Here is an 18016-nt window from a genome sequence, read left to right on the forward strand (position 1 = left end):
GTCAACTAGCTAATTGTCAAAATACACTTTAAATAATTCAAAAGTATCGGCTAAATCACGGCGCTCTTCTACTAGGTTGTTGTTACTCTGTGATTTACCAGATGAAATGTGTAAATGTTCGGTCTCACCTTCAGACATTGAACTTCCCACTCTAATCTCTGACATACTCAGGTAAAGCACAAGCTTACAACTTTACTGCACCAAAAGCGAACCTCCAATATCTTAAATTCACACAGCCACCACAAGTATAGTATGAAATATTTTAATTGACCTTATTCAGTTTATGGTCAGTTCCAACTCGGCCAATTAAAAACATTTATCCTTTAATTTACTTTCAACTCGTGTATAAATATAGACAGATACACGAAGTAATGTTTACATGCCGGTGTTTATATCTTTAATAATTAATATTTAACTTCTATTTGGGTGGGATGGATTCTATATTCTATTTCGCATAATGACAATCTATTTGAAGATGTGTAGGATAAGGATGATAACCATTATAATAAATATTGACTTCTGACATTTTGTCTTACACAAAACGGATTAACAAATGCAATGTATGTATGATAAGGGACGAGTAGAATAGTTTAAAACCGATAGCATTTTTACTTGTTATAGCGAAGTATTTTAAAGTTTCGGATTTTGTATTATTCTGTTTAAAAACTTAAAAACGGAGTTAAATATCATTTTATTTTAATATGAATCTATATCAATCTCCTAACGTAACCCTCATTAGCAGAGTGGTAGGAGTAGTTAAACTACTATACCACTAGCCTATCAAGACTTGTGTAGTGAGTTAAAATGCCGCATGTTGCAGGTTTGCTAGACTCCAATCTTTATTGACTAGAATTTTTAGTTTTCCTACCGAAGTTCTGTCTGCATCAATTAATCAATATATTTCCCAACGTGTTTAATATAAATGCACATAACATAGTTTTAAGACTAAAAAAAAAGAGGGGACATTATTTCCATCAAATCAAAATATCAGTTACGGAAAAAACAGAAGTTTTAAAGCTTGAAAATATCTAAATAGGTCGAGAAAACTACCCTATTTATATACATTAGGTCTATAAAATTCCCATAAGTTTTTCGTCTAGTCATCTTTCTTGATTTTCCCGGTTGTGTTTTATCAATTAATACCGTCTCATTTTTGTATTCTATTCTTACATTACACACCACATGAACAACAAACAATATTGGAAAAGGTTACATTTAACCGACTTGTTTGCAATATATGAAAAGGTATGCAAATTTAAAAGAAAATAAGTTATAAGAAAAGAATGGGATTAAAGAACTTCAGTGGCATCCCCCTATCCATTAGATATTGACGTGAACGACATCTCTCACATCCTGATAATTTACAATTTGACTATACAAACATAGATGTAAATTTAACATAAAAGAAACATCTGTCGCAGAATTTGCGTTACGGTTCAAGTTTAATGCTAAATACATATAAAAATGGCAATTAATTGTTACTATAGTATTAGTTGCCATGCAATGAACATCTGTAATAATTAAATGCATGCACAATGTGTTTTCTATTATTCTTTAGTGAAGTCTTAGAGCCTCAACATTTGTTAAACAATCTAACTTTCATAAAGCTATAAACAAACAGTAAATATCATGTTAATGTTTTTGTAAATGGTATTCATGAAGGAATACATGTTGCGTTTTTTATGATCATGTATGATTTTCTTTGTTTATCTCTTTTCTAAATATTTTATAATCCCTTTTTCGTTATATACATGTAAAGAATCAATATTTCTATAGTAGTACTCATTCAAGTAAATGAGACGTTTTGTTTAACATAGAGAATTGCATGATTATTGTTCGCTTGATGTCCTGTGGCAAATATGTCATACATGTTCATGTCGAGAGTTTAGAAAATTTAAGAATGCTTTCACTTAGAATATAAATATAAGTAATGATTGCAATAAGGCCATGATAATTAGGAAGTTTCATTTATTAACAGTCTAAGACGTATCATATAATGGTGTCAAAGTCAGAATTTAAAGAAAGAATAATTTAAAAACATTTCAAGCACAATATCCAACTAATAGTAATCTGGCTTTTGAGTATCAGCATGTATATGAATATTTGATGTCTAATATGTGTACCGTCACAGTTAAAATAATAAAGAAATATGCAACAATTATATGATTTTTCCTGGATTGTCATAAATGACTATTTCGATGGTGCGGCTTTTTCTGCCTCTTTCTATTATAAACGTACATGCGTTAAAACAACATACTGTCCTTGATACTTACTGCTATCATTCCTGGGAGGTCAACTTGTGAATCTGTAATACGACTTAAAATGCCCATTGATGTAAAAAAGATGTCTTTTATTTTCCTTAAGATTTAACATAAAGTAAAGGAAAATAAATATTTTGTTTCCAACGTTGCATTTCGTTTCTTTGTATTAATAGATGAAATTGTTGCTACATGCAGGAAAAAATAACACTGTAGTGTTATTAACTCCCTGTTTATTTATTGGCCTTGTAGTAGATTCTTGGTTGGCAGTATTTGACCCGAGACTCGAAGAGCGGATTGCAAATCTATAACAGGGCCAATACAATCAGTTCATATCACTTTATTAAAGAATTTATTCTTTTTATTAAGAATAATCTAAGAAACTCACCGTACAGAAGATACGAAATTTGATATATGAACTTGTCTTCACATTCACGTCTATGGTGTTTTTGTCATCATTGATTTCTCGTCCAAGTAATTAATATTATACTATTTCCAATTTCATTTTATCTATCAAATATAAAGTAGTATTCATAAGAAAAATAAATCAGGAATTTTAACTTTCCTTACTCGGGGGTCGTCTGTGTATAAATGCATATGATTGACCAACGGAGATATCAATAGTCGAAAAGGCTGAGAACGATTTCCGTTTTAAGACTTCAAATGGTTTCAAAACACAAAACTTCAATTCAGCTTTATCTTTAATGATTTGAAATTAAAAGAATTTTAATACACATGTTTGTTTACATATTAATACGTTAACAGTAAGTTAGGTATAGCCTAAGAAAATTGAAACCGGAAGTAAATAGCTCGTGGGTCAAACCGACATTTTTGTATTGGCCCTGTCCGAAAGCAGTAGTAACTTGTGATTTAGGTAGCGATACACTGGAAGAAGTTAAGTTTCTCTTTTTGGCCATCGTGATTTTTTTTTAAATGAAAGTTATTGTACACTAAAATCGATTTTTAGATATTTGAACAATAATATCGCCTTCCAAGTAAGTTTATATGAACATCACGATTGTTGTTATCATGTTTAAAAGCATTTTGTCTGTTTGACAGTCTGTATTTTTACACCCGTTCTGTCAAGAGGTCAATACATTTTTGTAGTGTTTTTCATCAAAGATTTGACCCTCGATTTGTTCAATTTAATCAAATGCAGAAGAAAAAAAAGTTCTTAATAGACAAGTCATCACCATCATGGATTACAGTTCTCCTTTTGACCAAACGTTTACAAATTTTGTGACATATTCATCCCCTGTTTGCCTTTTTTCTATCAACTAGTTGCCATGGTAAGACCAACAATTATAACTATTGGAAATCAAATTTATGGGAGATGTTCTTCCATAAATATACATATGCAAAACTCAAACATTTAGCCTTATTTGTTAGAAAGGAAGGGAAAGAGGATGGCTAAAAATTATGAGTGTCAATTTTAAGTTTCTTCCTAATTGTGTATTACTACTTTATATCGACAGGGTAACGTCATCAGTATTGTACAAACAGATGTTTAAGTACTGATTTTTTCGTATGCTGTAATAGATATTAAATCATAATTATTACATTTTTATCAGAATAAGATACATATACATACCATACCCCATATCTGCCGTCGAGACTTTAGTTATACGAGAATGAAGCACTAATGGTGTGTATTATTTTCTGATAAAATTTACTATTTCTAATTGTGAGTAGTTTACTTACATCAGAGTCAGAATAATAGTGATACCTTATGACCAAATATCTGGCTCTGTCAATACGTGTTGCGGTATACGTAGTACAAGGCTTGGTTCATATTAATATTCATTAAACATGGTTACTATGTTTTGAAACATCTTATCAAATGTTCTTCACATCTATATAAGCAACTTCAAACCACAGCTTTCTAATGTTCAAGCTTCTTGTTGGTACGTTATACGGTTTTGTGCATTTTAAGGCATATAGGTCACCCAAATTCCTTTAACAAATACTTATATATGTGTACATAATACATGTACATAACCACGATAACGTCATGTTTTGAATTTTCTTCATAAAACATGAGTTGTATCTTGATGCTTGCCTACAAAACTTATCATTATTTGGAGGTCATTTTGTTAAAGGTCAAAGTTAATAAAAACTGAAATTATAACATTGGTTCTATGATGCATTGTTCCTCTTGATTTTCAAGCAATTTGTTCTAATGTCAAGGTAATAAATTCTAACCAAGGATAGATTTATTTAGATATATTAAGAGATAACTGATTTAAATCATAATGAATATTGGTGTTCAAGGTTTTATGAGATTGCTAACTTATGATTATTTTGTTTTCAGGGGATGTAGGAGATATGTTTTGGTAACAAAAGAACCAGGTATCAAGAGAAATGTCAACTTGAAGCCGTTTTGTCTGATATAATCATTTCTATTATTGTGAACAAGGAATAAAGAAGTCTTTACTATGGAATCTTTTTCTTTAGAGGAAGAACACTATGTTCGAATGAGTTTGCTACTGACAGGAATTTCTCCACGTGCTGTAAGAACCTGTTTTGATAATGAGTTTGATCCAGTGTGTTTAAAAACGTCACTAAAGAAAGACTATAACAAGCTGATGGGCTTGCAAAAGAAACATATAATTAACCAATCGCAATTGAACCTTCTGTTTCCAAGATTTCCTGGTAAGTGCAGAAACGACAAATTATTATGTCCTTTTAGGGGTAAAAATTGCTTGAAATATGTCCTCAGAAATTCAAGCTACAAGATAGGGTGATATCAAAAAACTTGCGCAGGGGGTGGAAGAATCTAATATTATCAATGCTGTTTGTATCAATTTAAAAAAAAAGAGCTATCTTCTTTTGTCCATAATTGAATCAACTACAACCAATACTTTATACAATACACTGTTTAATTTAACAATCCACCGATGAGTAAAAGCAAATTTTACCCTTCATTGCCTAAAAGCTCTTTGATTTAGGATCTTAGTAGTCTATAAAAAGCCATGTGGATATTTTGTTTCATTTCAAATTTTCTGTTTAATCAAATCATAGTGCAGAAAGTTCACATATCCTCTTACTGTCAACCATCAAGCTGTTACGATATCGATCTAAATAAATTGCCGTATTTATTTTTCCTTTTACATTAGAAATGATTCATAGGGGCTTGGAGTTATACTGATTTTGCCAAGGGTTTATTGGTCGTGGTAAAATATTTAGCATAATGGACCAACCCGTGCTAAAATCGGTATAAATACAAGACCCCATGAATTATTTCTTAATCACAATTCGTTCGTATGTTTGAATGCGCTTTTCTGGATGTACCTTTATCAGGAAAGTTTATACCCTTTAAATTCATAAGAATTATAAAGCAATAAGACCTAAACAAATGAGTGCTATATGGTCGAAATGAACCTATTAGATAGACAGAAACTGCATATATCTCAATATCAGCAAAATTTATTATGACTGAAATTATTTATATGACTCATTTTGAAGCCTTTTTTATACAATGTTTAATATCATGATTTCCTATCATTTTTTCCTTCATAGAGAGTTGCTGCTTACACGGTAGCTATTAAATAAGGAGTTATAAATGGTGAAGTTGAAATCATACCGTCGTTAATTTTACGGACGCCATCAAGAGTTGATTGACCGTTATTGAATATCCATTTCACAGATGATATCGGATATGTTCCTGAAGTGTTTAACTACAATCCCGTTCCCTTTTCACGAATGTGACCTACCGAATTTGACTATTTACCGGGTTTGTATTAACATGAGCAACACGACGAGTGCCAGATGTTGAGCAGCACCTGGCTACCCTTTCGGAGCATCTGATATCACCCCCAGTTTATGGTGTGTTCGTTAGAACTATATGACCATTTCGGTCCATTTAGATAGGCAGAAACTGCGTACACGGATATCACAATATTAACAATATAAGATATGCATGAAAAGTTATGACTGAAATAATGTATGTTACTCATTTTGGAGCCGTTTTATAAACCGGTTACTATCTTGATTTCCTATATATAGTGTTTTGGTCAATGAAGCTATTAAACCGAGAGTTCCAAATGATGAAGTTAAAATCTTCCTATCGTAAATTTTACCGACGCCATCGCGAGTTGGTTGACCTTTATGAACTATCCATTTCACAGATAATATCGGATATGTTCCTTATGTATGTTAGCTACAAACCCGTTCCTTTTTTACGAATGTGACCTACCGAAGTAGACTATTTACCGGGTTTGTTATAACATGAGCAACACGGGTGCCAGGTGTGAATAAGGATTTGCTTACCCTTCCAAAGCACATGAGATCACCCCAAGTTTTAGTGGGGTTCGTGTTGCTTAGTGCTTAGTTTTCTATGTTGTATTGTGTTTATCATATTTTGTCTTTTTAAGTCGCGGCGTTTCCAGTTTATTTAAGATCAATGCGTTTGAATGTCCCTCTGGTATCTTTCGTTCCTCCTTTACACATACTGATGTTCCAAATTTGGCGATTAATTAAACAAAAATGGACATGCTGGAATGTCACGTCTGCTTTTTTTAACCATGATTGATTGTATGTTGCTAGTTCTAATTGTAAAGTTTTGATTCAAATATAACGTTATCTTAATATTATCAATGATCAATAAAATTCAGGTCAAGGTCAAGATAAAGCAATGTTTACAGATGCGTATATCCTTTACTCATTCCATATACCAAATATAATTGACCTAATATGTGTACATGTGCAGTATACAAACACCAACGCCAACAAGTTTAATGTTTACCAATGAACAATGAAAATGAGATGAAGGTCAGATGAACCTTGCCAGACTATGTCTTATTTCAAACGTTTGACTGTGCGTATTGCTATATTTTTCCTTATTCTTCATTGGCTAGAGGTATATGGGAAGATTGAGATAAAAAAAACCACATGTATAACCAAAGACAGAAACCGGCCTTTGTAAATCTTATATGTTTTTTTTAAGTTTAGTTCCTTTATTGGAGTTTAGTCTGACGTCCAGTTTCTCTGAACTAGTACAGGATTGTATGTAGGGTCTAGCTGAGACCACCTCTGGGTGTGGACTGTTTTTGCTGCTTTGAAGACAAATTGGCGGTCTTCAGTCGTTGTCTGCTCTTTTGTCGGGCTGTTGTCTCTTTGACATATTTCCCATTTCCATTCTCAATTTTAAACATTTTCACTTTTGTCAGGCAATAAGTAAAATGTTGCCAATATAGTTAGAAGACTTCTCTCTTTATAGATGAATTGCTCGTAAATAAGGATGTTGTTTACTCTGTATTGTGTTTGAAAAAAATTTGAAAGAAGATAGACAGAAACTAAACAGACAAAATGAGTAGCAATACAAGACTTCAATATGCATATCGACCAAGGTGGACAACACAGACTCTGTAGGCCTTCTAATGTTTGCCCTTATTACATGTATTACCTAATGTATTTTCCAGATGTTCCAGATTCTAAAACTTTTGATGTGACTCTGATGATAACATTACTGAGGAAATTGACTACAATGACTCCTCCTCTCTGTGGATTTGACCGTTTACCTAGTGCAATGGAAACAACAACAGCTTCAGATTTAGCAAGAATTAAGTACTACAGGAATTACCTGGCTCATTTAAATGCTTGCAAAATAGATGTTACTTTCTTCAACACTGCATATGATGATATAACTAGTGTATGTACACTTCAATTTTTTCTTCGCTAATTTTATGTTATTTGCAACAAAATTTAAGAAAAAACAAATTCAAAGTAATTCAATTAACTATACATCTACCTTGGTATATTAATCTTACTGAATACCAGGTTGTTCTGAAGTTGAGTGTATTGCTGTAAAATGTAAGAATTCAATTTTAGTTAAAAAAAAAAGCTTGGATTTCATTTCGAACAAAATAGAGATAGAACACTTTAATTTTGTGTATAACTTTTTCACATCAACTAGGATTTTCATCAAACTACATGTATACAGCTACCTTGGAAATCTATAGATCTTACTGAATAATGGGTCATTATGTAGTTTTGTGTATTGCTGTCAAATTTAAGGATTAAATTAATCTAGGTAAAAAAAAAGCTAGAATTTGCAGTTCGGACTATATTTAGATAGTACACATTAAGTCAAGACTAAATTTTGAGGTCCAGACTAGTCGAGACAGGTTGAGACTGGCTGAGACTGAGTCGAGACTAGTCAAGACAAGTCGAGACTGGTCGAGCCTTGGTCGAGACCAATTCAGAATACACCAAGTTCATCAAGTACTGAATCAGACTTATTAAGTAAAGTTGCGTACAATTAAGTACAGTGAAGTACTGTCGAGACAATGTCGAGAATAGTCGAGTAAAATGTGTGATCGACTTTACTGTTCGAGCACAAACACTGGTCTTTGCAGACTCTTAGCAGTTTGTAGTGCTGGTTGAGCTACATATTGTCAGTGTAAGTTCCGTTTCAACCTGTAAGTTTGATTGAAATCATGAAGAATTCGAAAACGGGAATATCTCATACCGTAAATGCAAAAATATGACAATGATGTAAATGCAAGGTTGATTATTGCGATTCGAAAAAGGTCTGCATGCAGATTTCAGAATACGATTTCTAACTATTACGATATCCCCTCTCGCATTATTTGCATTAGTAAAAATACTCGCAGTACTTTTTGAATTTACAGTGTTATGTACATACAACTATAGATTAAGAGAGAAATTTCATCGTTTATTTCACAGGCAATTGAAAGATTAGGTGGGCAGCAAATGAAACAAGAATGTGTTCATATGAAAACCAAGCCTTTAGATCAAACTAACTATGAATTAATGAGGGACATCAGACATTCTAAGAATGAAATACGGGAACTGAAAGAATCAATTGAAAGTCTGAAGCGATCATATACTGAAATGATTCAATCTAATGAGGTTGTAACAAGAGAAATGGAAGAAATCAGATGCTCTCAGAGGGATACAGTGCCTTCGAATATTAGAGGTAAACAGTTGGTTTTAACTGATAACGAGTCATATAATCATTCAATTTGTTATGAGATCAGATTTTGAATTAACTTCATTTTTGAAATTAAATTAAGGATTTCTCTATTGTCGCAGCTAAGATGAAACTCGCAGAATGTAAGACATAATATAAATCACAATAAGGCGGATACAGCGTAAACAATTTGTATATAGCTTCAATGCTTGAATTTTTTTTTTAATGGAATTGTATTCGACTGTCATACAAGTGAGAGGTTTAGCTAGCTATAAAACCAGGGTTAATCCACCATTTGCTGCATAAGAATATGACTGTGCCAAGTTAGGAATTTGACATTTGTTTTCCATTCGTGTGATGTGTTCAAGCTTTTGATTTTGTCATTTGATAAAGGACTTTCCGTTTTAAATTTTCATTGGAGATCAGTATTTTTGTTATTTAAAAAATATAATTCTAACGTAAAAGGATAACAATGATTTGTATACTTGTATGTTTTCCTTTACTAAACCTGACTTGAAATATGTAGAGTTTTGGAGTTTCTGGAGTTCTAAACTGTAATCCTTGTACATTTGATCTTTTTTTAAGAACTGGTTTCATATTTCTTAAGTATTTACCAATTTGGCTAATGGGCTATTAAAAAAAAATACCTACTTTCAAACTTCAGTCAGCCTCTTTTATGTAACTATATATGTGGTATATGTATATAAGATTATGTATTATGATATGTTGGTTCTTACTACAAAATATGGTAGAAGTAGGTGCTCTGTGTAAAAATACTGTCCCAAATGTCAAGAGTGTGACGCTTTTGGGATGACATTCACAAAAGCATATACATTCATTGATGGAATAAAATAAATACCAAACAATATCTTTCATAAAACTATCATATCTTCACTGTGATTTTTTTGTTCAATTCTTAAATATATTTACATTTTTATAAACAACATAGGGTAGGTCAAGTATGTGTATGTATAAAGTGTCAGTAAAGGTGAATGTGTTGCAATTTTTTTTTTATGTGAAGAGAACTTTTGTCTAAATCTTGTATGTTTTGTTAAGTATACAAGCTTGGAACAGACGCATTCAGATGACCATAAAGTTTTTGTACTAGAAAACTATGGTAACCGTTGCAATAAGAAGACTACATACGTTTGTCTTGAGTATAACAATCATAGCTTCTCATATAGTTATGAGTAAATGAACAGTTCAAATTAGGATAGGACGAAGTCGTATCAACTGACTAAACTTAAGGACAAAGTAATAAAGATTTAATATGAGACTTACTCCTGAGTGTCGGGAGGTCATTTATTGTTGAAATATACATCTTTTGCAGTAAAATCTATTATTATTAAAGGAAACAAGGACAAATGTAACAAAAACGATTGATATGCATTTTAAAAGTTGAAATTATTTTATATCAGACCTCATTGTTTTTTTATTATTATTTTCATTCCATTTTTATCATTGTTCATATCAACATTTAATCATTGTTTGTTCTCCTCTCTTCCAATATGTTCATATGATGAAGACATAATCTTTCAGTCAGTTTAATTGAAGTCTGGAGCTGGCATGTCAGTTAACTGCTAGTAGTCTGTTGTTATTTATGTATTATTGTCATTTTGCTTATTTTCTTTGGTTACATCTAACGACATCAGACTCGGACTCGGACTTCTCTTGAACTGAATTTTAATGTGCGTATTGTTATGCGTTTACTTTTCTACATTGGCTAGAGGTATAGGGGGAGGGTTGAGATCTCACAAACATGTTTAACCCCGCCGCATTTTTGCGCCTGTCCCAAGTCAGGAGCCTCTGGCCTTTGTTAGTCTTGTATTATTTTAATTTTAGTTTCTTGTGTACAATTTGGAAATTAGTATGGCGTTCATTGTCACTGAACTAGTATATATTTGTTTAGGGGCCAGTTGAAGGACGCCTCCGGGTGCGGGAATTTCTCGCTACATTGAAGACCTGTTGGTGACCTTCTGCTGTTGTTTTTTTCTATGGTCGGGTTGTTGTCTCTTTGGCACATTTCCCATTTCCGTTCTCAATTTTAACATAATATCGTAATATTTTGATGCTAAAATGAAATGGTGAAAGACTTATTTCACTGATAACGTTAGTAAAGGAATCAAAAACAATGTAAGTGATCCTTATATGAAACTACTTACCTGTGAATATAAAAAGAGAGCGAAAGATACCAGAAAGAACAGTCAAAGTCGTAAACTGACAACGCTATCGCAAAACAAGACAAATAGACAAATAGACCACAATACACACGATAAAAAACTTAAGACTTAGGAACACAAATCCAAACAAAACTGGGGGTGATCTCAGGTGTTTCGGAAAGGTAAGCAGATCCTGATCCACATGTGGCATCCATCGTACTGTTCGTACTGTTCATGCTTTTACAATACATTGTCTAAATCGGTAGGTCATATTCGGGAAATGGGAAACATATGGATCATTTCCGATATTACCTGTGAAACGGTAATTTCATAACGTTAAACCAACTCGTGATGGCGTCCGTAAAATATACGAAGGAATGGCTTTAACTTCACCATTTGGAACTCTTTATTTAATGGCTTTCTGGTGCATGTTGTGAGTAGCAACCTTCTATCAAGTGTAGTAGTCTCAGACTGATTTGTGTCCTAAATATATCAATGTGTTTCATTATCAATCATTTTCCTAATTTCACAATTTTAAAGTCATATAAAACTTTAATTAAATACGGACGCATCAACAGTTGGTTGATCTTTATGGAATATCTGTTTTACAGATGATGTCGAATATGTTCCTCATGTCGTCATTACAGTACCGTTTCCTTTCCACAAATGTGACCTACCGAATTAGACTTATTACTTGATTTTAACTAAAATGAACAACACGATGGGTGCCACTAGTGGAGCAAGATCTGCGTACCCTTCCGGAGCATCTGAGATCACCCTCTACTTTTTGGTTGGGTTGTCTTTTTTTCTATGTTGTGTTTTGTGTACTATGGTTTGTCTGTTTGTCTTTTCTTATTAACCATTGCGTTGTCTGAGTTTGAATGTCTCTCTGATATCTTTCGACCCTCTTGTTTTAATCAATCCCTCTATCAGCAATAATTTTGAACATGTACATGTACTGTTCTTTCCAAACTGACACGAAAGTCAGGACCTGGAGTCTTGGGAACTCCCTTGCAATTAGTTTATGATGGATGACATATATTGAACAACTTTCAATGTGTTTGCCTGTTAATATATATTTATGGGGAATACACATGGCAACTGTTCTAAGAAAATGATGATAAACAGTAAATCAATTTACCGCACCGTTCTTTAGCTCACCTGGCCATCACAACCGAGTGCGCTTTTCTCATCATTTGGCGTCCATTGTTGCAATCCGTTAGCCTTCGTTCGTAAGATTTTACGAAAATTTTCTCGTCTGAACAAATAAATATTAAGAAAAATACTGAACTCCGAGGAAAATTCAAAAACGGAAAGTCCCCATTAAAATGGCAAAATATAAAGCTCAAACAGATTAAAGGAATGAAAAGCGAATATCATATGTCTGACTTGGTACAGACATGTTCGCATGCATAACATGTCGGATTAAACCTGGTTTTATAGCTATCTAAACTTCTCACTTGAATAACAGTAGGATTACATTCATTTAATTGACAACAATATGCGAATAAAACAAACAGACATGCGATGTAATAGGTAAAAACGACAAAATTAGCTTTACAGTAGTCAATATTGTGTTATAATTCTAATCACTAAAATAAAGGCATATATACATGTACAAAGCACATATCCAGAAAGGATAGTCAATAATGGATAAATTTACAAAATCACGATATCACAATCACGGGATGTATCAGTATGGATTCCTTAAATAAATGTTCTTTTGATACTATTTTTCGTGTAATTCATGGGTACAGAGCACAAACGAATCACAAATTGTCTACAGAAATGTATGCAGCATTGACAAACAACAAAATCAAATCTCCTCGAATATGCGAGGTTTCCTTCATCCACAAAAATGGGTACCCCCAAAAAAAGAAATAAGCCTACAGTATAGGTCCAGACGGAATAAGCAAAGTCTGGAGTCCTATCCGAAAAGTTTTGATTGTTAATGGAAAAAACACCATCGGTATTTCTAAATGTAAAATCAAATTATCTGGCTTCTTTGATATTCTTGTTTTTGACAAATGTCTGCAGAAGCTCTGCCTCAAAACAAAATAAAATGTCAGCAAGGAGAGGCTCAACTCGTTTTAAAAAAAAAGACGACAATTTATTAAAAATGTTTACATCTAAAATATCTCAAATGTTGTTTATAAGAAACTCCAATATACTGGTAACTTGTTCCTTTATGTAGCATGTTTTACCTTTTTAATCACTAATAACAAAATGTGGTGTATGGTATCCAAAAACCATACAGTTATAGTGCATTCTACCAGTTTTATTAAAAAAATACAAAAAAACACACCAAAAAACTGAAAATAAATGAAAATTTAAAAGGAAAGTCCCTAATCAAATGACAAAATCGAAAGTGCAAGCCCATTAAACGAAAGGATGACAACTGTCATATTCCTGACTTGGTCCCCGCATTTTCTTATGTGGAAAATTGTGGATGAAACCTGGTTTTATAGCTATCCAAACCTCTTACGTGTATGCCAGTCGCATACAATTTCATTATACTTGAAAAGCATTATGGATTAGTTCCATTAAACAATCTTTTCATATAAAATCGGAAATGATGGTATACAGGGCTGAAAAAGTGTTGATATAATTAGTTGCACAGCAAGATCGAGATATAAAATGAAAATTTACGAATAAGCTTATTTTCAAATATAGATAAGCAAAACTAATCAGAATAGAAATCTACTTTGAGTTGATTCCCATAATATTGCTATTTTATATATATTTATATATATAGCATATATATCATATTGAATAGCAACAATGGTAAGTGAGTAAAGATCTATAAATAAGTGAAAAGGCCGATTTCGTCAGTTGACTCGTTATTGGGGCTCGGGCTCTTTAAGGATAATTTTATCTTCTATCTGTTGTTTGTTTTTGCGTTATTATGGTGATCTTTTAGATATTAGGTTGTGCATTTCCGAGTAATAGAGTTTTATTCTAGAAAAAGGGGGATTTCGAGTTGTAGGAATATAACTCAAAAATGCTTTGAGCACTTTTCATGAAACTTCGGGGAAATGTTTGTATATATTGACGTGAGGTCCCTTTGCATTCATAAAAGTATTTGATTTTAAATTTTTTAGTTATGGGGTTTAATTCCTTAAAAAGAAAGAGTTTCCAGACACAATAACTTCAAAGTGCTTTGAACAGGTTTCCGTGGCATTTTGGTGACCGATTAATATATATTTGAAACCTCCGTTTATTTTTTTTATAAATACATCCTCCGGGTTCGGGAATTTCTCGCTGCATTGAAGACCTGTTGGGGACATTCTGCTGTTGTCTGTTCTATGGTCAGGTTGTTGTCTCTTTGGCACATTCCCCATTTCCATTCTCAATTTTATTTCTAATATAAAATTGAGGAGTTATGGTACCTTATTTTTAAAAATGCGACTGACGAATCATGCGCTCATGTCGCAGCTGTAAATTTATTATTATCGTGAAAAATACGAAAGATAGCAAAATATATTAGTAAAAGAAAGGTCTACAATCATGTGAAATAATCCTGCGCAGTAGCACAGGCTCCGTAGAACCTCTAGTTCCATAAGACTTGAATCTGCTTATTTACTTGTAAGTGTCTTTGAGATCTATGATGAAACCATGCGAAAGGAGCTCCCTAGGAAATTTTAAAAATACATTGAAATTTATGGTTGGAATCATAGTTCCACTAAGTCATCTTTCTGCTTATGTTAAATAAGTATATGCTCTCATCCATGGGAAAGAACTATGTCTTATCAATTAACTAAACAACAAGCTGCAATATTATCTGTGGTGCTTTATTCCATTATCATGTGAGTACATTTTTATTGTTATTATCAAAAGCTAATTATAAAATGATAAATATCAAATAGACTAAACAATCAATAAATCAAAATAAGAAACACATTCATATTCTTTGTAGCCCAGCATAATCTAGAAATCAAAGAATGGGAGAATGATGAAGCTACGTTTTCTGAAACCCGAGGAACACGTCACATATTTTCATTGATACCTTCCAATAATTGCATTGTTGTTACTGGCAGCTCCGGTTGTGGTAAATCTTCTAACATTCATCATGCTGCCTTACACTTACGTGACAATTTTGGATACGAGATAATACCTGTTTTAACAGGACCAACAGACATTATGTTGTATAATAAGGTTAACTCGAAACAAGTGTTTGTTGTAGATGACATTTGTGGGAAAGAATCGATGAATATACAGACATTCAAAAATTGGAGAGATAATGAAGAAAAGATCGAGAAAATATTAAAAACTGTAAAGAATGAAGTTGATGAAAATGTTGCAGATTCAAAGTTACTGATTTCCTGTAGATTACAGATATATAAAGAATCACAGTTGCAACTAATTAAATTACTCACCAGAAAAGAATGTTATTTATTATCCCCAGAGTTGTGTCTGCTGCAAGAGGAGAAAATACATATGATGAAAAAATACCTTCCAAAAAACATAATTGATAATGTAATGGAAATGAAGGAGAACGTTGATTTCTTTCCATTGGTTTGTAGAATGTCGAAAGGCAAAAAAACGTCTGAAGAGGTCGTTAATCTTTTTACTGCTCCTGTCGAAAGCATTATGAATAACTTACGCCACATTTTAACTGAAAACAAGACACAATTCTGCGTTTTGGTTGTATGTATATTGTATGATGATGGATTTAATACAGATTGGCTTAATCCAAATGTTATCTCAGAGAAAAAATTGGTCAAACTTGAAGATATTTTAAAAGAATTTGAAATAGATGTGTCCAAAGAAATTTCAAGAAATTCTTTTAAAACTGGTTTAACTACATTAGTTGGTACCTATTTAAAACAAAAAGGTACGGAGTACCGAATAATTCATGACAGAATAAGGCAAATGGCAGCTATAATCTGTGGCCAGTATCTTCCAGAATGTTTTATTAAATATGCTCCTTCTATAATTATTCGTGATCACTTTATTTTGGAGTCTATAAGCGCTGAAGTACCTTTAAATCGCGATTTAATTATTATCTCTGAAGACAAAGTTGATATGTATTTTGACAGATTGTTAAGTGATCTAAAAGAATTCATAATTACAAGCACTTTTCACAATAAACAATTAAAATATAAGCCGTTTAGAGATAACTTAATAAGAATTTTTGGACAGAGTGATACAGCAAAACAAATATTAAAAGAATTTTTCCCGAAATTAAAGAAGATGACTACAGAAGCGGATTTCTATTTTTGGAATGAAATGTTAACACTCCCTTTGATAGAATCAGTGACACTTGGTTACAATGATATGGTTCTTTTTCTGATAGATACTGTTAAATGTAATGTGGACGTCAGGGACATAAGAGGCAGGTCACTTTTATATTTGGCAACTGAAAGAGGAAACACAAATGTAGTTAAAGTAATATTAGAGAACAAAATTGATATGTTAATTTGTGAATCATCTCGAACATGTCCCTTTTATGTAGCTTGTGCACAAGGATTCACAGATATAGTGAATCTGTTACTGCAAAACCGTGTGAACCTAACTCAGAGTGAGATCTTTCGATTATCTCTCATGGAATGTGAAAAAGGACATGCACAACATCGAATATTACCCCATCAAAGATTTCAAAGTAGAGATTCTCGCTTTCATATTCACCGAGATAGAGATTTTCCATTGTTTATTGCTTGTGAAGGAGGTCACTTAGACATAGTGAAATTATTACTAACGAACAATGCTGATGTTTTTATTTGCAACAGTTTAGGTGATACACCATTGTACATGGCCTGTAAAGGAGGCAATATCGATATAGTTAAATTGCTTCTTCAGAACAACGCTGTCGTATCTCATGTACGCATATCTAACAACATGAACAAATCTGCATTGCATGCAGCCTATAATGGAGGATACACAGATATAATTAAAATGCTACTGCAGAATAGTGATGTAAGCTATGATTTTGACGATTTAGAAATATATTACATATTGAGATTAGAATGTGAAAAAGGACATACTGAATTACTAGAACTGTTACTAAAGAAAACAGTTGATATAAATCGGTGTTACTGTTTTGAAAAAAATACTCTTTTGCATGTTGTCTGTTCAAAAGGTCATGCAAATATAGCTAATCTGTTACTTAAGAACAAGGCTGATATATCGCAATGTAACAGTGAAGGAGAATCGCCATTGTATCTGGCTTGTGCGAATGGCCATACAGATGTAGTAGAAACACTGCTGCAGTACAATGCTGATGTCTCTCAGTGTAAAAATAATGGACAAACGCCATTTCAAGCGGCTAGTGCAAATGGACATATCAATATAGAAAATATATTGCTACAGAACAAAGCTGGTGCATCTTAGGGAAATGCAGTGAAAAATCAGTATTTTATAGGATGTAGGGCAGTAAAAATGTTACCAAAAGGCAATCTTATTGTTCTCAGTATGCAGACAATGGAGAGTCACCAATTCAACATGTTCTGTAGATATATTTGTTATTTTCAAAAGTGGTCTTATTTGCAATAATACTTCATCTTCTTTATTTTAGACAGTAATAACATTATTGCAGATAAATGTAGTTTATTAATAAGATGTTTCGCCGTGTGAATAATACGGAAGCCAGTCATCTTTTCATGTTGTTAGTTGAACTGATTCTTTTAGTATCCTTTGACTTTCGCAGATGCTTATAAGAAAATATA

At 32.6% G+C, this 18016-nt stretch overlaps 1 protein-coding gene across 1 annotated transcript; it reads left to right on the forward strand.

Moving 5' to 3' along the window:
• Positions 1-4582: 4582 nt before the first annotated feature.
• LOC139504348 (uncharacterized) lies at positions 4583-17681 on the forward strand. Its single transcript, XM_071294421.1, has 4 exons — positions 4583-4910; positions 7679-7908; positions 8913-9198; positions 15268-17681. Exons 1-4 carry the CDS (start codon positions 4694-4696, stop codon positions 17679-17681), a joined length of 3147 nt encoding a protein of 1048 aa, XP_071150522.1. The 5' UTR covers positions 4583-4693.
• Positions 17682-18016: the final 335 nt, after the last annotated feature.

This window comes from Mytilus edulis, chromosome 14, assembly GCF_963676685.1.
Source record: "Mytilus edulis chromosome 14, xbMytEdul2.2, whole genome shotgun sequence".
NCBI lineage: Eukaryota > Metazoa > Mollusca > Bivalvia > Mytilida > Mytilidae > Mytilus > Mytilus edulis.